Genomic DNA, 26308 nt, shown 5'->3' with positions numbered 1-26308 from the left:
TTTTAAATAAAGTTAGAAAAGTAATGGGTTTTAAAATATAAAAATTTCATTACGACTAAGAAAAAGGGGTTAGGAGGTACCTTGGAAATTGTCTCCTTTTCCTTCCGAGGTATTGTGGATTAAACTTTAATTTTGAAGCATCTTAGCTTGTAAATGATTAGTCTTAGATTTATAATTTAAAAAAAAAATAATGTTACAATGTGACTTAAATAAATCAAAATTTGTAACTCCAAATGTAATGTCTTCAACGTTACTATTTTATCAGTGTGAGTTTGGCATATATACATAAACCAAGGAACTAGAACCTAAGAAATCTGGGAATAGGCCTTGGAGGCTTGGGCCCTGAAAATTAAGCTTGTTTGGACCACAACACTTCGCAATCAGACCCAAAAATAGAGCACTAATCTTGGAATTTTGGATTGCATTCTAATCTCAAAAACCAAGTGCGTCGTCGTTTCTTACTAACCTCTTCTATAAGTATATTGTAAACCCTAATCCCTTCGTCTCTCAGAACATCTTCTCAGGTATGTGCTATTTGTTTTGCAAATTACGGCAGTGTTAAGCACGAAATAGCCCCTTGCTTCCTAAAGTTTTTAGTTGCAAGGAATACACGAGAAAAGGGTATTGTGCAAAATTGAAGTTTGTTGGCGCCACATTTCAGTTTTTTGTTTGAATTTTATCTCACTCAAACAATGTTTGGTGCCAGAAAATTGGGTTTTCTTTCATTTGTTCATTTGTTTTTTTTTTCAGAATAATTGCAAAGCAAAATGATGAAAGTAATTTAAAAATCTGAATTCTGTGTGGGAATCCCATTCTGGGTCTTCGAAGTTCTCTGATTGCTTTGCGGAACTATGTGTTTTTCTTCAATTTGTTGTTTACAAAGATGGGTTGGTTTTATTCTCTTTTTTGTTTTCTAATAAAAAAAACTGTATGGTAAGCAAGATGAGGAGATCCGTTTGACAGCTGAATTTAATGTGGAATTTCTACAGTTCTAATGGTCTTCAAAGTTCTCTGATTGCTTTCATACTTAAAAATACTGAAGTGCTATGCTTATGGCTAAAGAGCTGCTTCTTTTTGGCATTTTGGCTTCCGTTAATTTGCTATTACGGGTTTTAAGTTGTGTTGCATAGGGAAGTTAAGGGCCAGAATAATTGGGCACCAAAATTCATAGTCTGATGTGTATATATTACTTCAGGCTATACGAGCATGGTGCAATAGAAATTGTTTCTTCTTTATGTTCACTCATAGCTGGACTTGGAAATATCAAATGACTGGTGCAGCAAGAACTGTGAAGAACACATGCTTTGCTTTTTCTTGGTTTCCATCTTATTTATATCATATAGCTGGGATGTATCTCTCGAGTCTTTACTTGCATCCTTGAAAGTAACCCGTCTCTTGTGTCAATGCTACTTGTTTGACGTTGGGATGAGTGACTTTTTCAGGTTGGAAGTGCTGATTTACCCTTTAAAATGAATGGCCACAATGTTCCTGTTTAGGGTATTGGATCTAATTTGTTACATTGTATCTGCTGGGAAAGAAATATGACATCTTCGACCACTATATTTTAAAAACTATATAATGGGCTTGATTTGCACTATTTGAAAAACTGTACTGTTGAAAATGGCATCTTTTGTGAGGCTTAAGATATGATACCATGGGAATGGATCTGATTCTTCGTTTGCTTTTTAACTTTGAGCTTGACATTTGAAGGATGCAATAAATATGTTTCTTGGCCTGGATTTCTATCTAAAATGAGGATTTGACTTTTGTCCTATTCAACTTAATTAAATACATTAACAACTTACATATTGTGAATGTATACAATCTTATAATTCAAGTATTACAGATGAATCATTTGGGAGATTCTGGAGATGGTATCTTTGTCACTGATTATAAATCAACAAATCTCTAACATTCCCTTTTTCTTGTAACTTAACACTTCTTAAACTGGTCACAAATTGTCTCACTAATCGGATGATGGGAAGAGGGTTCTCTAAATGAACAGCATGCCCGCAGCTGGGCACCACAACCATCTGATGGAGCTTGCTCACTGCATCATCTCTATCATGCCCGATTTCATGCCACATTTTCTGAGCCACCCTTTTGAATTTCTCATCTTTCTCCCCAACTACGAGCATAAGAGGCACTTTGCAATGTTTCAAGTCTTCCCATAATGATCTGTATAATAAATTGAAAAAACATGTTAAAATGGGAGCATGCATTTACAAGTTCAACCACTTAATGGCCTTCAAGGTAGATAATCTATGTCAGAAATCAGAACTGATGCATGGCTCTTCCATTGTTTTACCATCAGTCATGCACTTTGCATTAAAACTTCAATAAAAGCCTTTGCTTTCAAAAATAAAACATGGGTTGGGACTATTAACAAACTAAAACTCTTAACCAAAATGAAAAAGCAAAAAATAAACAAATAAAAGTAAATGAAAGGCTTGCGGCTGTCTTCCAGGGAAAAAATAAAACATGGGTTGGGACTATTAACAAACTAAAAATCTAACCAAAAACGAAATAGCAAAAAATAAACAAATAAGTAAATGAAAGGGCTTACGGCTGTCTTCCAGGGCTTAAACCAGACAAGACTTTCGCGAGACCTTGCAAGTCATCATGCACCGACCGTCTAACAACAATATGATTAAAATAGGGATGGCTCCTCAAGCTGTTCAATGGATATCAGCAAAGAGGTGAAGAACAGCACACTAGCAAAGCACTTTTAATATAATTATCAAAAGCTGAGAACAGAGACAAGAAAAACACCTCTTCCACAAGCCTCCAGAATACCAGGTGTTTAGGAAGAGCTGTAAACCATGTGTAACGATAGAACGAGCTTTAGAGTCATCTTTCGCCCTACGAATTTTTCTTGCCACTGCATCTTCTAGTCCAGGACTTCCCGATAATATAACAGCCCCTTCAATCTGAAAAGGTTTGCCTTCAATAATGCAAATATAATAATTTACTCCAGAGACTACCGCTATCTCATACTCCATAAATTTACCTTATCACTGAATTTCAGCGCCATGTACAATGCGATCCTTGCTCCCATAGAATATCCAACGAGAGTAACTTTATCAGGAGTGACATGTTCAATTAATTTCAACAGCAAATCTGCAATAATCTCGATTGATAACAGAGATCGCAGCGCAGCTTTGTCATCATCACAATTCTTTATCTTTGTTGCCCCATGACCAGGCAGGTCAACTGAAATGCATCTTGCAGATCCTGAGATGGCATGCATGATAGGTACCCACTCTTCATTAGTCCCAAGAAAACCATGAAGAAATAGAATTGTGCTACCCTGCATTGGCAAAGGTAAGGTATGGTTAGCACTCGAGAAGGGAGCACAAAAAATATGCCCTGCATCATTCTGAAAGCAATAGCTACAGTATATCTCAAGCTTTCTTTCATGCATGGCCATTTTCCAACCACAGATATGCAGTCAAGACAAATATGTGCAATGAATTTCACAAGCACTAATATTTTCAGCTAAACATAACCAAAAAAGAGATGAATCCGATCAATTTCATATTTGCCGCTTCCTTGTGGATAAGAAGATGGTATTGAAAGATATTTCCTTTCAATATGAAAGGAAAGAAATAGGGGAAGGGCAAAACAAGGTATGTAGATGTTACCGAGTTCCTCAAATTATTTCTTTGACCAATCTCTTGTACGTTGACGGAGAAAGAGAAATCATTTGAATCCAGATCCAGGTGATATCCTAGGACCTTTTCACCAGTAAAGGTTCTACGAATAAAATTGTGGTTCATTTGAAATTTATGCAAGAGATGGGTGGCATCAGCAACAGATGCTTCTATAAAGCCAGTACTTGGATTCCGACCAATGCCAAGTGGATCAGTTGTTATATCTTCTTCAAGCCAGCGATATGTCCCAAAACCATGAGCAACAGAAGAAGCTGGGCTATTATTCATCAATTTGCATGTATCAGCATTCTGCAAATCTAGATAACAGGAAAACAGAATATATGCTGACAAAGCTAGGCCACTTTCAAATGCAGCACTAATTACGGCCATCTTTCCTTGTATATGTGCCCATTGTGCAATCATTGCAGCCTTTTCAAATCCACCAATTACAGTTGGTTTAATGACCTGGAAGAACAAATAAAGCTGATGAAGATGAGGATTTTACCAAAAAGTCACTTCGAGGTGAAAGATTTTGATAACATTGGTATGCCCTAAAAGATGCACAAAATATGAGTGGTTTCCTTTTATCAAAGACATGGTGTGCCTCCTACCAGTTGTAAGTTATGCTGGTAAGTTGGCCCCAGTTAAAAATCTTACACAGACTCCTATCAGAATCATGCTGCTCTTGACAATGATGATTATGATTTATGATGACTACAGCAATAAGAAGATGGATACTTAACAGAACAATGCTCCCGGAAAGCTAGAAATGAGATCAGTATAGAATTCACTCTTTGACTTCTCATGGATTAGCTTAATTGCTGATTATTTCTGTAGCATACATTGCGATACCAAAAAAGCCTTATTACGAATGTGCTTATCATTATGATTCCAACAAAGTGATTGCAGAATTCTAGCTCAACATTCCTATGATTTTTGCCCGGTAAATTTAAGCATACAGGTTGAGGTTTAGAGTGATTCAACTTAATCAATAAACACATTCAACTAACAGTGCCTCACCACTACATAAAGCATGTCACCAAGGGTATATGGCCCATGCCCTGTTGATTTAATAAATGTTAATTTAATGTCACTCACCAGAGCAACTATCTGATGGTGGTTATACTTGACAAGCATATTCAGAGGATTTTCAGGGCAATTATCAATAGTTTCATCCAAGGCCACAGGCAAGCCACTTTCTTCACAGTACCTTATAATATCAGATTCATGTTGAACAGGCTCCTGAAATATATCAATGTTAAAGTCACATAAAAAATGCCAGAATTGTTATCCAAATCAGTAAGACAGTAGTCCAATTGGGACCGATGTGGGAGTAAATCAGTCAAGTTCACAGAGATGTACCTCAATATATTGCAGGTTGTAATCCTTAACCAAGAAGCCAAATTTAATAGCTTGCTCATAAGTCCAGTTACGGTTGGCGTCAACACGAAGATCAATGTGGCAACCGACCTTCTTTCTTACTTCTTGTATTACAGCAGCATCTTCGACTGGATCTGCCCTACGTGCGACCTTTTGTAGAAGAATCATCAAAGAGCAAATTAAGGTTTATATATATATATAACAGACTCAATAAAACTAACTAAACATATGCTGCATCACTCTAGGCAAAAGTACTGGAAAAGACACCAGTTAATATAAGTGAATTGCAATATCAAAAGCATAATCACTTAGGTTTAGCTCACCTTTATCTTAATTGCAGTAAATCCTTCTTCAACAAGATCAACAGCAATACGAGCAACCTCTTCTGGAGTACCACTACTATCAATAAGAGCACATATCCGTATGCTAGCCAAATTTTCAGATTTTTCTTCATTTCTTTCCCTCAAAGGATAAAGTATGTTCAATAAACTTGAACCATGGCTCATTGCTATAGCATTGAGAATGGCCATCTCCAGACCACATCTGACACTTGGAAAGAGCGAACATACCTGTATAACAAAAACTAAATAAGCCAAGCATAGAATATCAGGATCCAATCAAGAAATGTTAAAGATACATGCGCCTAGGAACAGCCATTCTTCTAATCCTCTTACCGACATTTTTCCTTTCTAATATCCCTATTTACTAGATACACATTTTATTAATAGAATGTAGATAGTTCTACCTACCGGAATGCCTAAAGTCTTCCATATCCAAGATGAAAATGAACTCTTGAGCATTGGTAGAAAATAATTAATGGTAACTCCTTTCATTACATGAAAAAGAAAACGAAGTTGCTCTTCTACATCCAGCAGATTTTCTTGGGAAATTTCAAGAGGCGCAACCTGTTTGCTTACAAAAATAAATAGGATTGAACAGTAGCTTATACAAGAACAAGGATAACAGAAATTTATGGGAAAAAACAGGTAAAAAAGATGGAATAATTATTTCAAGAAAAGAGAAAAAGAACCAGTGATAACAACATACAGACTCATAAACAAACAAAAAAAGAATTTAGCAGAACCTAACCTCTCCATACCCTATACTTCCATCTTCAAGAGTCAAAGACAAAATAAAACCTTCTCTATAAAATACAGTACGGTCATGATAGAGCGCGCTTGAAGTAGGTGGAGCACAAAGCTGAATCCTGAACCACACATAATTGAAAGATGAATACTAAATAATCCCTGCAACTGGCAAAGTTAAGAAAGCTTCAAATCTACTCTTCTTACAAAAGTATACCTATAGACTGAATAACTAATTGATTGGATTTTGCAGTGGCACCCTTGTGACATAGATTCTGGAGGAGAGAGTTTTGAAATGACACCCAAAGCATGTTCAGCCGCTCGGCAAGCAAATTTTCTTATATAACTGAGAAAAAGAGAGATATGTCAGCAGATTGACCAGGTATTTACCTGTTAACTAAGAATCATAATTGCTGAATAAACTTTAGAACCTAACTACCTGTGGAAAGTGGCATTAGAATCAATGGAGCTCTCAACTTCAATGATACAGTCTGTGTCTCCTTTCTGAGATGAGATTAAAGCCTCATGTAATTCCATTTTCGTTTTTACTTCCAAATGTTTCACCCTGTGTATTCAGCATCAAATGAGAACTTTCCAATGTAAACCCTAATGAGAAGGCTTGGAACTAATTTGCTACAGTGAAAGGTAAATCATAAAAGATTTATTTAATCCCCAACACAAATAAAGACATACAAATCAATGAATATGTATGATGTATCATCTCTCAATGAACAAAGTCCAGAACGACCTGGATGACACATATTCCTTAAATTGAAGTCAAAGTTTTTTTTTTTTTTAATACAATAGACTAAGACAAAACCTAAACAATGTATGTGCATCTTTTTCTCACCAATAAGCTCTATTAATAGTCAAATGAACACATCGTAATAATGCTTTATCTTGCAGCTTTAGCTCATATTCCACTTTGACCTGGAAATGGCATGAATAAATTCATCCATAGTACCCGCTTTCAGCTCGGTAGATCAGCATTATGATCAGCTACATATATTTGTTATGACCAACAAAAACATTTAGGAAATGATTCCTATCATCCCCATCATAAGTCTACATTCATCTTCTTTAACTCACATTTGATTGCCACTCTATTTCTTCCTGGATTCATACTCATTTGAACCAATTATTGCCATTTCAGCTATTTCTTTTCTTTCTACTAAAGTTTGTAACCAGCATTCAACATTTACTTCTGTTGTTGAGATATTCAACAAATTATAATCTTCTAACAAACTATTTAACTGAAACATACACTAGTACAAAATTGTTCAGAAACAAGGATTGATACAGTTGCAGAAGAATAGCATAAGAGGTTGAACCTCAAAAAATGTAAAAGATTAGAAAGAAAAAGAAAAAAAAAGAAACATAACCCTGAAATATTGCTGCCCTCAACAAATTGTTTAAATAGATAAGATGTGGTAGGCATTAAGCTGACAAAAACCTAATACATTCTGCTTTTAATATAAAGCACATGCAACTCGATACATATAGGGTGAAAGCCCACTGCACTCATGATAATTACATGATTACTTGTTGACTAATTGACAGTGTATAGCAGAATTTTAGAGATTATTATCAGCTAATTGCTTATTATTACGGATAATAAAATTATTTAGTTTCCTTTTCTTTCTCTATTGAATGTGTATAAATTGTTTGTAATTCTTCACAACTGGGATATCAGAAATCAAAGAAATTCTTCTCCCACTCTTATTCACTGCTCTTTTCTCTGATTTAACATTCACTTATCGTAATTGCCAACAAAAAGTTGAAGAAATTACCCGTGTGCCTCACATAGCCTGTGGATTGAAATGTTATGGGATGTATAGAAATACTGATTCAACACTCTTGGATCAGTTCTATCTGCAACTGGGAGGAGGCTGAATATTGCACCACCACGATTATTGATCACAAGTATTGTCATTGGTTTTCGCAACATCCTTTAAACAAAAAGGTTGAAAGTTAAAATGTTTCCATGGTCAGTACGAAATAAATAAGGATAAATCAGTTTTTTTATACAACCATTTAGAGAATGCAAACCATGCATCTGACATTCATATACATTGTTAAAATAGAGAAACTTAACAGAAAAGAGTTAACTAACAAGACTCTAGTGATGACATCCATGGGCAGGTCTAGTCTAGCATGTCATATCTCAATCCTTTTTATTTCTAAATTTTTGAATAAAAGATCTATTAAGATAATTATAGGAGAGAAGTGTATATAATATGTCAAAAGAGAAAAGACTTCATGTCAGATTTCAGAATATTTGAGTATATCAAATATGATTCTAAAAATATTCTATCCCTAACTTTAAGGCTGTACAGTATCCCTACAATTATTCTGTTTTCTAGCGTAAAGTTACCTTAATTAGGCTAACTATGTGTATAAATATGTATGTAATCTCTTGTGGAAAATATAATAGAAAATATTCTGTTTTTCACATGGTATCAGAGCCTGTTATTTAGCCAGATTTTTGGGATTTTTTAGCCGGTTTCTTTAGCCTGTTTTTTTTTCGACTCCCAACCAGTCCTCAAGTCTATAGAACTTGTTCGACACAACATGACTGAAACTATCAAGACCAAGAACACGGGAGGGCTCGAAATTTCGTAAACAACTCAAATCCAATGAGTGAGTTTCAGAATATCCAAGTAGCCTACAGGCTATATGGAAAAATTATCTGAAATGGTCCCAACCGGTTCGTACCTTCTTGAAAGGAAGAGGAAAGTGAGTCACTTACTCGAATCTGGACCTAAAGAAGGGACCCTAAGTTTGATGCTTGGGATGAACAAGACTCTATGGTAATGTCTTGGTTATGGAACTCTATGATGCCGAAATTAGTGATACATGCATGTTTCTTAGCACATCCAAAGAAATATGGGAAGCTGTGAAGCAAACTTATTCTAAAGTTCAAGATGCTGCTCAAATGTATGAAATCAAGACTAAAATTTCATCCACCAAGCAAGGAAGTCGATCAATCACGGAGTATTCTAGTCTGTTGCAAAGTTTGTAGCAAGAGATGGATCATTACCAGTGCATTCAGATGAAGTGCAGTGAAGATGCAGAGACTCGAACAGGTTTGTTGAAAAGGATTGAATTTATGATTTTCTTCTTTGGATGAATGTTGAGTTTGATGCGAGAAGAATTCAAATACTTGGAAAGAGGAACTACCATCACTAAATGAAACAATTGCAATTGTTCGTCTTGAGGAAGGAAGAAGAGGAGTTATGGTGGAGAACAATCAAGTGGATAGTTCACCTTGGTTACTAATGCTGTAAATGAGAGGAGATTTGGCCTGGAGCGACCAACTAGTGAAGATAATAGCAGATAGAACATACAAAGTCTTTTAACAAGGATTCCGTATGGTGCACCCTCTTGCAAAAAGGCTCGTCACACTAAAGACAGATCTTTGGAAACTCCATGGGAAGCCACGGACAACAAACAAAAATTTTTCGAAAAAGGTGGACAATCAAAGGGACAAGGATGAGCAAATACAACTAGACAGACTAGATAAAAAAACAATTCTCGTGAATTACCTATTGAATTCAATAAAGAAGAAATTGAGAAGTTAAAATATTTTTTGGGATCATTGGAAAAACTTCTTCAACAGTACTTGTAGTTTGGCCTTTTCGGTATATCCTCTCCTCAAAGTTCTAAAGTCTCAAATACAGATACCAAAAGTTCTTGGGTCATTGACTCAGAGCTACTGAGACCACATGACCCACTCCTCACAAAAATTTGTTTCATATACACCTTGTTCTAGTAGTAGAAAAATAACAGATGGTGATGGTTCATTATCACAATGGCAGTCAAGGTGATATTGTTATAAACAAAACCTTACTCTTAAAAATGTCCTTCATGTTCCAAAACTATTACCAATCTTTTATCCATTAAAAAATTACCAAAACTCTAACGTAAAGTGGTTTTCTATCACAATCGGTGTCTTTTTCAGAATGAATACGAGGAGGATGATTGGACATGCTAAGGAAATAAATGGCCTATACTATCTTGAAGAATCCAAGTGAAGAAGTTAGTGTTCGAATTCCTCACCTTTATCTCTCATATCCGAGTCTATTAAAACCAATAAAGACCAAATTTGGCTCTATCACCTTCGCCTTGGTCACCCATCGTTTAGAGTCCTTAAAATTATGTTTCCTTCACTATTCAAAGGATTAACTGTTGAAAAATTTCATTGTGATATCTCGTGAACTTGCAAAACATAAACGTACCTCTTTTCCAAGAAGCAATAAAAGAACATCCACTCCTTTTACTCTTGTTCATAGTGATGTTTGGGGCCATCCACTATTTCAAATATTTCGAACTCGTGGTTTGTATCCTTTATTGATGATTGTACTCGTGTGTCTTGGATTTTTCTTTTAAAACAAAAATCTAATGTTAGGTCTGTCTTTCCAATTTTTTACAACATTATCAAAACACAATTTAAGGCCGAAATAAAAAGGTTTAGGTCAGACAATGCCAAGGATTATTTCAATCAATTCCTCTCAACATATTTTCAAGAAAGAGGCATTATACATGAGTCATCTTGTGTTAGTACACCCCAACAAAATGGTGTAGCCGAAAGTAAGAATGGTCACATTTTAGCCATTACAAGAGCCCTATTGTTCCAAAAAAACGTCCCTAAACAATACTGGGGGGAGGCTGTTCTAATTGCTACTCATTTGTTAAATAGATTGCCTACAAAGGTCCTTGAATCTTAAAGTCCTATGCAAGTTCTAGCCAAATTTTTCCCGATTTCAATACCTCCAGTAATCTTACTCCCAAAGTATTTGGTCAGTGTCGCCTTTGTCCATGTTCATTCTCAAAATAGAGGAAATTTGATCCACGGGCTGTCAAGTGTGTCTTTCTTGGATATTCTTCCACTCAAAAGGGTACAAGTGCTATCATCCACCACAAAAATTTTTTTGCAACAAGCGATGTTACTTTTTTTGAACAAGAAAATTTCTTCACTCGTCCTTATCTTCGGGGAGATCTTATTCACGAAGATAAGGACAAAGAATTCTTTCTTCTTGACATTCCAGCTCTGTCCAAGAACCAAACACTCTCATTCCACTCTAAACACTCCCATTCCGGCTCTGTCCAGCAATCAAACACTCTCACTCGGACTTTGCCTGCTACCCAACCCGCCAAACTTGAAACAATGACCCTATACAACTCAAACCGAGCCTAGTACACCCAAATCAACAAGAGGAATTCAGGACACTACTCGTCAATTCTTGGTTTACTCAAGGAAGAAGGCACCATGCAAGTTCAATCATCTTCTTCTCCTATACGACACGAGGTAATCACTGAACCTACTTTGAATTCTAATACTACTGATTTAGATGATTTTCCCATTGCTATTAGAAAGGAGACTAGAGCTTGTACAAAACATCCCTTGCACCTATTCATGTCTTACAAAAACTTGTCCCATAACCACAAAGCCTTTCTTACTAGCCTAAATTCTATTTCCATTCCTAAAAGCGTATTCGAGGCATTAGAAGATGAGAATTGGAGAAATGCCATGAAGGTTGAAATGGAAGCTCTTGAAAAAATAAGACATGGGACTTAGTGAAATTAGGAAGGAAAGAAACGGTGGGATGTCGCTTGGTGTACACAGTGAAATATAAGTCGATGGTTCTTTGGAGAGGTACAAAGCAAGGTTGGTTGCTAAAGGGTACACTCAAATGTATGGGATAGACTATCTTGAGACATTTGCCCTGTTGCAAAGATGAACACTGTAAGAGTGTTGTTGTCACTAGTCGCCAACCGAGGTGGAAATTACAACAATTTGACATCAAAATGCCTTTTACACGGTGACCTTGAGGAGAAAGTCTATATGGATGTTCCTCCGAGATTCGGTCCAAATACTGATGACAGCGGTTTGCAGACTAAAAAGGCTTTATATGGACTAAAAACAGTCCCGAGGGCTTGGTTTGGAAGATTTACCAAAGTGATGCTCAAGTTGGGGTATAAACAGAGTCAAGGAGATCATACTGCTCAGTAAAACATTCATCTTCGGGGAGTGGCTGCTTTATTAGTCTATGTTGATGATATTATTGTGGTGGTGATGATCTAGAAGGAATGGAGAAGTTAAAAAATGCCTAGTAAAAGAATTCAAGTCAAAGAGCTAGGTAAGCTAAAATATTTCCTTGGTATTGAAGTGGCACACTCTCGGGAAGGAATATTCATATCTCAAAGAAAAATACATAGTTGATTTGTTGTGAAACATGCAAGTTGGGCTGTAAACCAGCAGAGACACCCATAGAGGTGAACCACAGACTGGAGATGTATTAGAAGATACACTGAGTTGATAGAAGGTCATATCAAAAACTTGTGGGGAAGCTTATTTACTTGTCCCATACTAGACCGGATATTGCCTATGCAAGAGGTGTTGTAAGTCGGTTTATGCACAATCCTAAGGAATCACATCTTAGTCTGTATATCGATTCTACAAGACTTAAAAGGCACGCTAGGCAAAGGAATCTTATTTAAAAAATGAGAAAATTTAACCCTTGAAGCTTATACCGATCTGATTATGCGGGATCTATGGTTGATAGAAGATCAACCTCTCGTTATTGCACTTTCCTAGAAGGCAACCTTGTGACTTGGAGGAGTAAAAAAAAACGTTGTGGCTAGATCTAGTGCGAAGCTGAATTTAGGGCAATGGCTCTTGGAGTTTGTGAGTTGTTATGGCTAAAGATTATATTGGAAGACTTGAAGATCAAGTGGGAAGGTCCAATGAAGTTGTATTGCGATAATAAGTCTGCTATCAATATCGCACATAATCCAGTTCAACATGATCGAACGAAGCACGTTGAGGTGGACAGACATTTCATAAAGGAAAAAGCGGACGATCGCTTAATTTGCATTCCATTTGTGTCCACCGATGAACAACTAGCGAGATATACTTACCAAAGGATTGTGCAGGAAGTTGTTTCGAAATTAGTAAGCAAGCTTAGAATGGATGATATCCACTTCCCAACTTGAGGGGAGTGTCGATTTCGAATATTTGAGTATATCAAATATGATTCTAAAATATTCTATCCCTAGCTTTAAGGCTGTACAGTATCCCTACAATTATTCTGTTTCCTAGCGTAAAGTTACCTTAGTTAGGCTAACTATGTGTATAAATATGTATGTAATCTCTTGTGGAAAATATAATAGAAAATATCCTGTTTTTCACACTTCACGAAATTTATTGTTCAAGACATAAAGTTGACTTTTACCTATTATTTCATTGAGCTTTCAGATGCTTTAAAATTTACAACTCTTTCTTTCTTTATTTCGGTCCTTTCTATCATGTACATCCCATTAATGGGTATTGGAACACTGCCAGTTTTAGGTTCTTCTCTTTTTAGGTTATTGCTTAAAAACAAAGAGAACAAAGAATCCTACCTCTGCTTCAGAATTGCCAAGCCATTTGTATCATGAAGGAATGAAATATCTCCAACCACACAGAGCACCTAAATATATTTTTTTCTGTAAGTATCCTTAAAATGGAATGGGAAATAGAAACAAAAACAGAAACTAAACACATAATATAAGCCATGGGTATGACAGGAATGTTATTGTTTACGGGAAGAAGAAAAGAAGCAAGAACTTAACAAAGTTTTCCCTAATTCCCTATGAAGTTTTAGCATCATTAATTATGGGAAAATGAAAAAGTAAACTAAGAAAAGCATCTGTTTATGGAAATTCAAAAGTTTCAACAAGTTTTCTATCTTTATGAAAGATGTCATTCTTGCATCCCAAATCAAGAAAAACAGGAAAAGAATAAGAAATAATAGTACCATAATGAACACATTCTACCAGAAGTAATATGTATAACTGCTTCAGAATGTCAAAAGGACTAAAGTGAATACATACTCGCTTATTGCATCCTACAGCAAAACCAATAGCAGTGCTAAGCAAACCGTCAATTCCACTAGCACCCCTATTTCCAGCAACCAATATCCCAGTACATGGTAATTCTGTCTTTAACATCATATCTGCGACACTGTGATTATCACTTGTCCAATTGCATCCATACATGTCTGCATCACGTATTACCATGCTGTTTCCAATAAAAAGAGCCGACTCAGCTGAAAGTGCTTCTGAGATTACATGTGCAATATAAGGTTCTGACAAAGAGTATTCAACAGAAAGATGAAATGATATCTCCTGTCCAACCTACATAGATGGCAAGAGTACTTCAGAGATACAGAAGAATACAAAGATGACAGACCATAATATAAACAATTTACAGAGGGCAAATTATCAGTCATTTTGGTAGGAAGCAATAAAGAATATATATATATATATATATATCATAGTACATTCATTTATCCTACCACTGGATGTAATCATATAACATCCATGCCAAATAAGGAAAAATACCAAAAATATGTAAAATGACGAGATACTACAGAGAGGCTGTAGAGACTTCCGTTTAGACAAAAAAAGAAAGTCAAGCTAAAGCCTAGAATAAAGATGAAAATGAATTTAATGCCCTGAATACGGAAAAATATTGAATTAATTCATGCCGAAAGTTACGGAATGGCATAAAACAAGGCAACAAGTATCCATGACAATAGAATAACATCATATGCAAAGACTATTCTAGTTGCATTTTCAAATTTTGCTTTTACCAAATTGTTACAAGCTAGACCAACCAAATGCATGGTCCAACCATATTCAACCTATTGATTCATTTATCCTAATAATCGACAAGAAAAACATAAAATGAGAAAGGCAGACCATGCATGAAGCATTAAAATGCTCAACACACAGCTAAACGAAACATGGAGAGAATCACAGCCTTAGATCAATACCATCATATTTAATGCTTGTAGATAATAATGCCATTTTCTGCTTCTATGTGGAATTTGGGCTTTCATTAAAATATTAGCAAATTCAATGGTAGAGCTTTGGATTCTATGTGTTACAAAATGTGAAGGATCATGACGGTGCGGATGATTGTCAACCAAGATATATGAGCATGGGAAACATTTCTCCAGCATCTGAGAGATTCGATTGCTTGTAATCCGACTCCCAATCTGTTAAGAATTGGAATCAGAAGAAATCATAAACAAGAAAGACATAAGACCATGAATGACTTGGTATCAAGAAGTACCCACTTAGATACAATATATTAACATTTATTCATTTAATCCATGTGCTGTTACCTACAGTAAATGAAAGCATTTTCCCTTGCATGCAATAGTGTATTAAACCCTGTGAAAGAGGAAAGAAGTGATGTCCCACCTGAACAATTACATCACACTGGACCAAATCCCTAACCGAATCTGAAAGCAATGCATGGTCAAGATAGTCAACAAAAAGGATATTCTCTTCAACTTCAGGAGAGGAAGACAAGAGCTCTCTCAACCTTATCCCAGATAATATGTCAGCCACAACAGGCCATTGAAGGTATTTTGCCATGAGAAGAACTGCCCATACCTCATCCTCTGCAGAGATGGCACCAACAACTAAGAGCCCTTTGTTAACCCTTCGAATTTTTTCTAGAACCTCTTCCATTTGACCGCGTGTAGCAGTATTACATAAATAAGAATGCTGCACTATAATATACTTAGTAAATGGTTCAGTATTAGACCTCCAAGTATCTAATCCTTCCAAACAACTTGATTTCCAATTTTGTGGACAATCATCTAATGGTTCCCTAAAAGGACAGTTAATATGAACAGGACCAATTGGTGAAGATGTTGCCCAGTGAACAGCAGAGTCCAGCGTGGTAAGCACCATCCGTGCAGGGATTTGATCAGTAGGAGGAGGAAGACTGAAGAAGAACCTTATGAAAGAACCAAAATGATTTACCTAGCACACAAATTAACAGAAAGATGTTAACAAATAAGCAGATGGATATGTGTGTGTGAAAGTGTATAGTGTAAGATTAAGAGAATATTCAGTTGTGATACAAGCAAAAAGATAATAAATTCTCATAAATAAAAAACTGTTGTATGTGTATATATTTCATGTAACATATTGACGCTATAAATAACCCTGATACAAGAAAACCCAAAACAAATTTTGAAAAGAAGTTATTCAATTTTGTTTCACCTGATTGATTGATTGGTTTGCTCCACAATCCTGAAGCTCCGGCGGACGATCTGCTGAGAGTACCAGAAGGGGTACAAAGTCTTCACTGGCTTCAACCACCTAAGGTATGCCAAATATTTGCATCAAGTGGGCAATGTTGGTGAATGAGAAATACAAATGAACATTACTGGTAAGTAAATGATGAAAGAGGGTGCAATTGAAGACTTTTCACTTCCACAATGATGATTATGCAAGATAGAATGTCGTAACGAAATATGTAGTGAAAGCCCTATAGACATACTGATTAATTAAAAAATGAAAAATTGTTGACCATATGATCTTCCTAGACTAGAACTGCACTTTTCATAGATGAGCATGAAACTTACAGCAGGAAAAAGGTTAGAAACTGCAGTCCCTGATGTAGTTATGATGACTGCCGCTTTCTGAGATCCTCTTGCATACCCAATAGCATGAAATGCAAGTGATCTCTCATCAAAGCAAGAAATACAGGTCACTAAGGGATGAGCAGAAGCAGCAAGAGCAAGGGGGGATGACCTGGATCCTGGAGCTACACAAAAATACTGCAATGAAGAATTATCAGGCTGATGCAGCAGAGTATAGACATGTCAGATCAGGGATAAAACTCACAGTCAAACCAAGGCGAAAACATTCTTCAACTATAAGTGATGCCCAAACAGCATTGATATTAGCACGATCTTGAATGGTATAGGCCATTTCACTGGCATGATCCAACTGACAATCAGAAAGAGACATAATACTTCAATAAGCATCATCCAGTTTGTTTATGGCAACATTCTATACAAAGTTCCTCTTACCACATCATTTTCTGCATTGACTTGGAAAAACAAGCATATTTTGGGTTATTATCTTTGATACACGGTAAGATTAAAGATGATATTGATACCTTTATTCGGTCAACATAATAAATAGCCTTCAAGTTCTATTACATGAATTGCCAAAGCAATTAATTGCATGCATCTTAATTATTTTATTCCTACTTCTTTGGATAAACAAAATTACTCAAGCAAAAATATAATATGCCATGTGTCCGTTCAATCCGCAAAGCATCATCATTTCTTTACACAAATGAAGCAATTGGTAACCTTTGCAATTATGTTCAATGAAATACCTTTTAAGAAATAATGTATTCGCACAAAAACTAACTGAAAAATGAAACTGATACAAATAGCATATCCACCTCCTCAAACTTAGTATTTAGAATATTAGAATGATATTTTTCTTTAAACTATTCGCAGAAGCTGCCCAAACAGAGTATTTAAAAGAATGTTCTCGAAAGTAACCAGCAAAAAGCATTATACCATGTTGCAGGCAACACCAATCGTTGGTGAAAACTTGAAACAGAACTGCTTGAAAAAATGTGCACCTCTCTGCAAGAATATATTAGTACATAAGGCCATTCAAATGACAATTCATTTTAACCAAGAAAAGTAAACAATAGTTGGACTTATTGAAATGTATATAAGTACCCAAAAAAATACTGAAGCAAATTGAAATACGAATAATAAAGAATAAATAATTACCAGGAAAAAGGAGATACCAGTTCCATGGTGTGAGCTTCAAAATCCCTTCTGCCCAACAGGATACCATTCGTGTATGCCTAGCAAAACACTGTCATCAATAATAGCACCTAAAAACAACACTGACATGACTCTCAATTATGTCCCTTCCTAGAGACAAACTCAAAAATGCATACAAAGAATTTGCTTGAAGACGTATATCAGAATCATTTGTCTTTACTCTTCAACATGAACACCAGAAAAGTCTGTAACAGTAAATACAAAATAATTACAATAAACGGAAAAAAAATGTTATACAGCAACTCGGACCGCTTCAAGAAACATAGAGAAAGGCTGCCAACAGATTAGAACAGAAAAGAACTAGGCTGATGTGAAACATTAGCTAAATGAACAATAAGGCATTCAATTCTCAATTCTCTCACCAAGGAGATAAGAAAATTGTTGGGATCAAAGACTTAAAACTTACGCATAAATCCTCAAAAAGTTGAGAATTTACAGATTACCATATTAAAGTATAATTTGCTGGAAGCAAAATTGTTCAGCATCCTCAAACAAGTAAAGATCAAAAGTTCAGATATCATAAAATAATTCATTGAATCCAAACAAGAATCTACAAACAAGACAGAACTTGAGAAAGAAAAAGGAAAAGCAGAGCGTAGAATGCATACCATTTGCACTGTATTATCCTCAACCACATTAAGTTTTCTAATGGCAGCTCTTACGCGTTCAGAGTGGCATCTCTCTGTAGTGGGCCAAAAATGAGAAGTTGCCTGAACAAATTTAGCAACAAATATTTTTAAAAAGGAAGAAGACTGAGAGTGAAAATCATAAACACCTCAGGAAAAGAATTCCAACCAGGTGAAGAGCAGAAAATCAAGGTTTCAACAACTACCATTGACTTGGGACATAAGCATATTTGCAACTTTAAAATCAAGAACTTATTTTACATGAAAACTGTGAAAAATAGGATATTTTCTATTATATTTTCCACAAGAGATTACATACATATTTATACACATAGTTAGCCTAACTAAGGTAACTTTACGCTAGGAAACAGAATAATTGTATGGATCTTGTATAGCCTTAAAGTTAGGGATAGAATATTTTTAGAATCATATTTGATATACTCAAATATTCGAAATCGACACTCCCCTCAAGCTGGGAAGTGGATATCATCCATTCTCGACTTGCTTACTAATTCTCAAACAACTTCCTGACAATCCTTTGGTAAGTATATCGCTAGTTGTTCATCGGTGGACACAAATGGAGTGCAAATTAAGCCACCGTCCGCTTTTTCCTTTATGAAATGTCATCCACCTCAACGTGCTTCGTTCGATCATGTTGAACTGGATTATGTGCGATATTGATAGCAGACTTATTATCGCAATACAACTTCATTGAGCCTTCCCACTTGATCTTCAAGTCTTCCAATATAATCTTTAGCCATAACAACTCACAAACTCCAAGAGCTATTGCCTTAAATTCAGCTTCGCACTAGATCTAGCCACAACGTTTTGTTTTTACTCCTCCAAATCACAAGGTTGCCTCCTAGGAAAGTGCGAGAACAGAGGTTGATCTTCTATCAACCATAGATTCTCGCATAATCAGATCAAGATAGGCTTCAAGGGTTAAATTTTCTCCTTTTTAAATAAGATTCCTTTGTCAAGCGTGCCTTTTAAATCTTGTAAAATCGATAAACAAAGACTAAGATGTGATTCCTTAGGATTGTGCATAAACCGACTTACAACACCTCTTGCATAGGCAATATCCGTCCGGTATGGGACAAGTAAATAAGCTTCCCCACAAGTTTTGATATGACCTTCTATCAACAATTGTATCTTCTAATACATCTCCAGTCTGTGGTTCACCTCTATGGGTATCTCTGCTGGTTTACATTAACTTGCACTTTCGTCAACAAATCAACTATGTATTTTTTTTGAGATATGAATATTCCTTCCGAGAGTGTGCCACTTCAATACCAAGGAAATGTTTTAACTTACCTAGCTCTTTGACTTCGAATTCTTTTACTAGGCATTTTTTTAATTTCTCCATTCCTTCTAGATCATCACCAGTCACAATAATATCATCAACATAGACTAATAAAGCAGTCACTCCCCCTAAAGATGAATGTGTTACGAATAGAGTATAATCTCCTTGACTCTGTTTATATCCCAACTTGAGCATCACTTTGGTAAATCTTCCAAACCAAGCCCTCGGGGACTGTTTTAGTCCATATAAAACCTTTTTAGTCAGAAGCGCGCTCGTCTCAGTATTCGGACCGAATCACGGAGGAACATCCATTTAGACTTCCTCCTCAAGGTCACCGTGTAAAAAGGCTTTTTTGATGTCAAATTGCTGTAATTTCCAGCCTCGGTTGGCAGCTAGTGACAACAACACTCTTACAGTGTTCATCTTTACAACGGGGCAAATGTCTCAAGATAGTCTATCCCATACATTTGAGTGTACCCTTTAGCAACCAACCTTGCTTTGTACCTCTCCAAAGAACCATCGACTTATATTTCACTTGTGTACACCCAATGACATCCCACGGTTTCTTTCCTTCCGTAATTTCACTAAGTCCCATGTCTTATTTTTTCAAGAGCTTCCATTTCAACCTTCATGGAATTTCTCCAATTTTCATCTTCTAATGCCTCGAATACAGTTTTAGGAATGGAAATAGAATTTAGGCTAGTAAGAAAGGCTTTGTGGTTATGGGACAAGTTTTTGTAAGACATGAATAGGTGCAAGAGATGTTTTGTACAAGCTCTAGTCCCTTTCTAATAGCAATGGGAAAATCATCTAAATCAGTAGTATTAGAATTCAAAGTCGGTTCAAGAGTCACCTCAGTCGTATAGGAGAAGAAGATGATTGAACTTGCACTTGGTGCCTTCTTCCTTGAGTAAACCAAAGAACAAGTAGTAGTGTCCTGAATTCCTCTTGGTGATTTGGGTGTATTAGGCTCGATTTCAGGTTGTATAGGGTCATTGTTTCAAGTTAGGCGGGTTGGGTAGCGAGCAAAGTCCGAGTGAGAGTGTTTGATTCTGGACAGAGCCGAAATGGGAGTGTTTAGAGCTGGAATGAGAGTGTTTGGTTCTTGGACAGAGCTGGAATGTCAAGAAGAAAGAATTTTTGTCCTTATCTTCGTGAATAAGATCTCCCCTTAAGATAAGGACGAGTGAAGAAATTTTCTTGTTCAAAGAAAAGTAACATCACCGTTACAAAAAAAAAATTTGTGGTGGATGATAGCACTTGTACCCTTTTGAGTGGAAGAATATCCAAGAAAGACACACTTGATGACCCGTGGATCAAATTTCCTCTATTTTGAGAATGAACATGGACAAAGGCGACATGACCAAATACTTTGGGAGTAAGATTACTGGTGGTATTGAATTCAGGAAAAATTTGGCTAGAGCTTGCATAGGACTTTGAGATTCAAGGACCTTTGTAGGCAATCTATTTAACAAATGAGTAGCGATTAGAACGACCTCCCCAGTATTGTTTAGGGACGTTTTTAGAACAATAGGGCTCTTTTAATGGCTAAAATGTGACCATTTTTTCTTTCGGCTACACCATTTTGTTGGGGTGTACTAACACAAGATGACTCATGTATAATGCCTCTTTCTTGAAAATATGTTGAGAGGAATTGATTGAAATAATCCTTGGCATTGTCTAACCTAAACCTTTTTATTTCGGCCCCAAATTGTGTTTTGATCATGTTGTAAAAAATTGGAAAGACAGACCTAACATCGATTTTTGTTTTAAAAGAAAAATCCAAGACACACGAGTACAATCATCAATAAAGGATACAAACCACCGAGTTCGAAATATTTGAAATAGTGGATGGCCCCAAACATCACTATGAACAAGAGTAAAAGGAGTGGATGTTCTTTTATTGCTTCATGGAAAAGAGGTACGTTTATGTTTTGCAAGTTCACAGATATCACAATGAAATTTTTCAACAGTTAATCCTTTGAATAGTGAAGGAAATATAATTTTAAGGACTCTAAACGATGGGTTACCAAGGCGAAGGTGATAGAGCCAAATTTGGTCTTTATTGGTTTTAATAGACTCGGATATGAGAGATAAAGGTGAGGAATTGAACACTAACTTTTCATTGGATTCTTCAAGATAGTATAGGCCATTTATTTCCTTTGCATGTCCAATCATCCTCCTCGTATTACATTCCTAAAAAGACACCGATTGTGATAGAAAACCACTTTACGTTAGAGTCTTTGGTAATTTTTTAATGGATAAAAGATTGATAAATAATTTTGGAACATGAAGGACATTTTTAAGAGTAAGGTTTTGTTTATAACAATATCACCTTGACCGCCTTTGTGATCATAGAACCATCGACATCTTGTTATTTTTCTACTACTAGAACAAGGTGTATATGAAACAAATTTTTGTGAGGAGTGGGTCATGTGGTGCAGTAGCTCTGAGTCAATGACCCAAGAACTTTTGGTATCTGATTTGAGACTTTAGAACTTTGAGGAAAGGATATACCGAAAAGGCCAAACTACAAGTACTGTTGAAGAAGTTTTTCCAATGATCCCAAAGAAATTTTTAACTTCTCAATTTCTTCTTTATTGAATTCAATAGGTAATTCCCGAGAATTGTTTTTTTATCTAGTTGTCAAAATTTGTATTTGCTCGTCCTTGTCCCTTTGATTGTCCACCTTTTTCGAAAAATTTTTGTTTGTTGTCCGTGGCTTCCCATAGAGTTTCCAAGATCTGTCTTTAGTGTGACGAGCCTTTTTGCAAGAGGGTGCACCATACGGAATCCTTGTTAAAAGACTTTGTACGTTCTATCATCTATGATCTTCACTAGTTGGTCGCTCCAAGCCAAATCTCCTCTCATTTACACATTAGTAACCAAGGTGAACTATCCACTTGATTGTTCTCCACCATAACTCCTCTTCTTCCTTCCTCAACACGAATAATTGCAATTGTTTCATTTAGTGATGGTAGTTCCTCTTTTCCAAGTATTTGAACTCTTCTCGCATCAAACTCAACATTCAGGTCAAAGAAGAAAATCATAAATTGATCCTTTTCAACAAACCTTTTCAAGAGTCTTGCATCTTCACCTTGCACTTCATCCGAATGCACTGGTAATGATCCATCTCTTGCCACAAACTTTGCAATGATTGGAATACTCCGTGATTGATCGACTTCCTTGCTTGGTGGATGAAATCTTACTCTTGATTTCATAGATTTGAGCAACATATCAAATTTTAGAATAAGTCGCTTCACGACTTCCCATATTTCTTTGGATGGGCTAAGAAACATGCATGTATCAACGATTTCGGCATCATAGAGTTCCATAACCAAGACATTACCATAGAGTCTTGTTCATCCCAAGCATCAAACTTAGGGTCCCCTTCTTTAGGTCCAGATTTGAGTAAGTGACTCACTTTCCTCTTCCTTTCAAGAAGGTACGAACCAGTTGGGACCATTTCAGATAATTTTTCCATTTAGCTCAGAGGCTACTTGGATATTCTCAAACTCACTCATTGGATTTGAGTTGTTTACGAAATTTCGAGCCCTTCCAGTGTTCTTGGTCTTGACAGCCAATCATGTTGTGTCTCGAACAAGTTCTATAGACTTGAGGACTGGTTGGGAGTCGAAAAAAAAAAGCAAAGAAAGCGGCTAAAAATCCCAAAAATCTGGCTAAATAACAAAGCTCGATACCATGTGAAAACAGAATATTTTCTATTATATTTTCCACAAGAGATTACAGACATTTTATACACATAGTTAGCCTAACTAAGGTAACTTTATGCTAGAAAACAAAATAATTGTAGGGATACTGTACAGCCTTAAAGTTAGGGATAGAATATTTTTAGAATCATATTTGATATACTCAAATATTCTGAAATCTGACAAACCAAACACTCACACATGCTGAAGCAGCTTCAGTTTTAGCTTAAATTTCATATATAATTCATTTAGCCAAATTTTAGAATGCAAAACAGAATGAAAGATAATTATGGGCAGTTAGTTAATTTTGAAAACTATGAATAAGATCATATAATTCCTAGCAATAGATACAAAAAATGTTTCATGTAGCAAAAAGTTAGTTGGACATGTACAGGTACCATGTCATGAAAATTAAGTCAACATAAAAAATCCATGCTCCTTGGTTTAATTAGTCCTATGAACTTGGCATCAAAATACTACACATTGTAAGGTATGGAAAATTATGAGAACCTGGTAAAGGGCTGATTCATACGAATGAATGGCCTGCTCAAATGTACACAAGCAAGAGTCACTCCATGCCAATGTGGCTGCTAAAATAGAGATATCCTCGTGCTCATCTAACTCAATCTGATGAAAAAAGAATAAAAAATCATAAATATAGGCAGCACTTTCAGAAGGAGTTTGACAGTGATCAAATAATAACAAACTTAGATCAGCAATTATGCCAAAAAATGGTATTAGCTGCAGAAAATACATGCTAACTGCTAATGCAAGCAGGCTTACCAGAGGAATGAAAAAGTAAAAAGAACCAGCCTTATGCTTCACAGAAGACAAGTCTGTGTTGAAATTAATATCCAGAAAACCATAAGTTGACATAAGGACTGAATCATTTGAGAGAAATCTGCAAACAAGCTATAGTATATTCTTTAGTGTGAATTATTTCATAAAAAATGATGAAGTAAATAATAAAGTCTTCCAGCTAATCTAACAAAACCTGAAGAACATTGGGTAAAAAATACATGAAAGGAAAAAAATCTGAACTTCAAATCTAAGTTACTATAAAACCATAATTCAAAACATTAAACTTCATGGTTCAGTTTCCTCCATTTGGTGTTCATACTCCAACAAGATCCTTCAGAACTGGAACAGTGTGAGTTGCATTCATATCAGACATGCAAGTTGGAGTCGAAGTTGAACTAGAGACAAATTTTCCAGGTCAAACCGGACAGAGACACTAACTTCCTAGGAGATTAAAGCATGACCATTTTCTAGTTACTTCTTTACACACTACTCGTTTTATGAATTTTGCAGAATAAATTGGATGTATGAATAAAGGGTTCTTGTGTGTTTTATCTTGTCATAAAGCAATAAGCTGAAACTAGGGGCAATACTATTTACTAGCAAAACTAACAAAGAATCAAAAGGCACCTCGAGAGAATCATTTGATTCACATGGATATCAAGAATATTAACTCAAATTTTGTAGGAAAGCATGTTTACTACCCAAAAAAGTTAACAAGTAAAAAAGGAGGAAACACATGTACAAGAAAGAATGGCATTAACCTCTTGGTTGACCTTAGCCCTCCAGGGATACAAATAGAGTTTGTAAAGGAAATGGCAGCTCCAATTCCAAAAACACCACGAACTTTGTTCAAGTATAATGATTTACATGTTGGGCTGATTGTCTCCTTAGAAAGAAAAAACATAGGAAAAACAGCCGAAGATTCTGGTTGAGAGCAAAACCAATTTAAAGCTTTTGCACTTGGGGGCACAGCAACCTGCAAAGACAACAGTAACATTGCATTGATTCTAAAAAACAAATCAAAACAAATAAATTAATTAACAATGTAATTTTCAAAATTTATTTTCTTCATGTCCTGAAGTATAAAACACTTCAACTATGTAAGTACTAATTTACTTACATATATACTAATGTCAAACAAATCTACAACCATAAATTTATGTAGAAGATACATCATGATTCATGAATAAAGTTTCATTTCTCATTGGAAACCACCTTGAGATCTGATTTTAAAAAATGGAACTTTAAATGAACAGGATCACATTTTACTTCCAGAACCATCATGGATTAGAATTATTCTAAAAAGGGAACATGATGTCCATACATTCATTACTCGAAAAAGAGCAGCAACACCATACTATCCTATACTGCATGTAAGTAAAATCTTGTGTGTTGTGTGTGCGCTATACCTGAAATCTCAAAACTCCACTAGAAGCACATGGAGGATTAAACTTCAACTCTTCTACAGCCTGTGTAATACTCTGGAGACCATGCTCAAGTGTCAAAGCAGGTGGCAAAGTGCGAGTGATGCAGGTCTCCACCACTAAATCATCATCTTCCAAACCAGTAGCATCCGTTACGGAACCATGAAACCTCGCCCCATTGACCATCTAAAAAAATCCCAACAACAAGAAACCATCACAACCCGTTTATTGACCAACTATAAGTTAGAAGAATATTTTAAAAAAAAAAAGGTAAAACACCTTAAGATTGCAGGAGACGAAATCATTTTTTAGTGGACGTCCTGGAAATGGGATTGCTTTTTTGGCGCAAAAAACATGGTTTTTAAGGTGCGGTTTTGGTGTTAATGCAAAAAATGGCACGGAAATGTCTCTTTGTAATAACATCAGAGAATTTTGGAGATTTTTTTAAGCAGAGAAGAAAGACGTTTTCAATGGAGTTAAATTTAGAGGATAAAACGAGACGGATAGATAAGGAAAACTGATTGCCTCGGCTTGACTTGGCTACATGGCGGAGCTGGGCCGTTTTCGGGCTTCGCTAGGAAGCTTAATTGTTGTTTAGTTTGAAGAAATTAGAAAATAGACTTGTGAGTCGGTCCGACACCGGACTTAATTATTAAAAAGAAA

The 26308-nt window shown here is 35.9% G+C and overlaps 1 protein-coding gene and 2 non-coding genes across 5 annotated transcripts; 2 read left to right on the top strand and 1 right to left on the bottom strand.

The window, feature by feature from the left end:
- Positions 1-761: 761 nt before the first annotated feature.
- LOC128290895 (small nucleolar RNA R160) lies at positions 762-841 on the top strand. The gene has a single exon (XR_008280673.1). It is a non-coding gene; the product is annotated as a small nucleolar RNA R160 (small nucleolar RNA).
- LOC108465126 (protein PHYLLO, chloroplastic) lies at positions 764-26308 on the bottom strand. Of its 3 annotated transcripts, XM_017765441.2 has the most exons (28): positions 25925-26308; positions 25631-25831; positions 24983-25197; positions 24204-24321; positions 23931-24047; positions 18390-18491; positions 17742-17801; positions 17503-17571; positions 16811-16915; positions 16549-16743; positions 16184-16282; positions 15371-15940; positions 14938-15162; positions 13994-14296; positions 13523-13590; positions 7909-8067; positions 6558-6683; positions 6336-6464; positions 6123-6240; positions 5783-5938; positions 5357-5602; positions 5016-5183; positions 4752-4895; positions 3645-4118; positions 3011-3310; positions 2773-2930; positions 2567-2674; positions 764-2178 (listed from the first exon to the last, which is right to left on the bottom strand). In XM_017765441.2, the coding sequence occupies exons 1-28, from the start codon at positions 26066-26068 to the stop codon at positions 1884-1886; spliced, it is 5172 nt and encodes a 1723-aa protein (XP_017620930.1). In that variant the 5' UTR covers positions 26069-26308; the 3' UTR covers positions 764-1883. The 3 variants fall into 3 exon arrangements, with proteins under 3 accessions (XP_017620930.1, XP_017620931.1, XP_017620933.1); XM_017765442.2 differs by lacking the exons at positions 25631-25831; positions 25925-26308 and having other exon boundaries at positions 24204-24332; positions 24983-25120; XM_017765444.2 differs by lacking the exons at positions 18390-18491; positions 23931-24047; positions 24204-24321; ... (1 more) ...; positions 25631-25831; positions 25925-26308 and having other exon boundaries at positions 17725-17795.
- LOC128290894 (small nucleolar RNA R160) lies at positions 937-1020 on the top strand. The gene has a single exon (XR_008280672.1). It is a non-coding gene; the product is annotated as a small nucleolar RNA R160 (small nucleolar RNA).

This window comes from Gossypium arboreum, chromosome 3 (genome assembly GCF_025698485.1).
Source record: "Gossypium arboreum isolate Shixiya-1 chromosome 3, ASM2569848v2, whole genome shotgun sequence".
NCBI lineage: Eukaryota > Viridiplantae > Streptophyta > Magnoliopsida > Malvales > Malvaceae > Gossypium > Gossypium arboreum.
This window is presented reverse-complemented; position numbering and strand designations above follow the sequence as displayed.

Excerpts from the sequence above, each read along its gene's own strand:
- LOC108465126 (XM_017765441.2), bottom strand. The coding sequence starts at position 26,068 with ATGTTATTACAAAGAGACATTTCCGTGCCATTTTTTGCATTAACACCA. Across the intron at positions 4,119-4,751 it reads ACCATCAGATAGTTGCTCTG|GTCATTAAACCAACTGTAAT; the intron begins GTGAGTGACATT and ends TTGTTCTTCCAG. Across the intron at positions 3,311-3,644 it reads GAAATAATTTGAGGAACTCG|GGTAGCACAATTCTATTTCT; the intron begins GTAACATCTACA and ends TTGCCAATGCAG.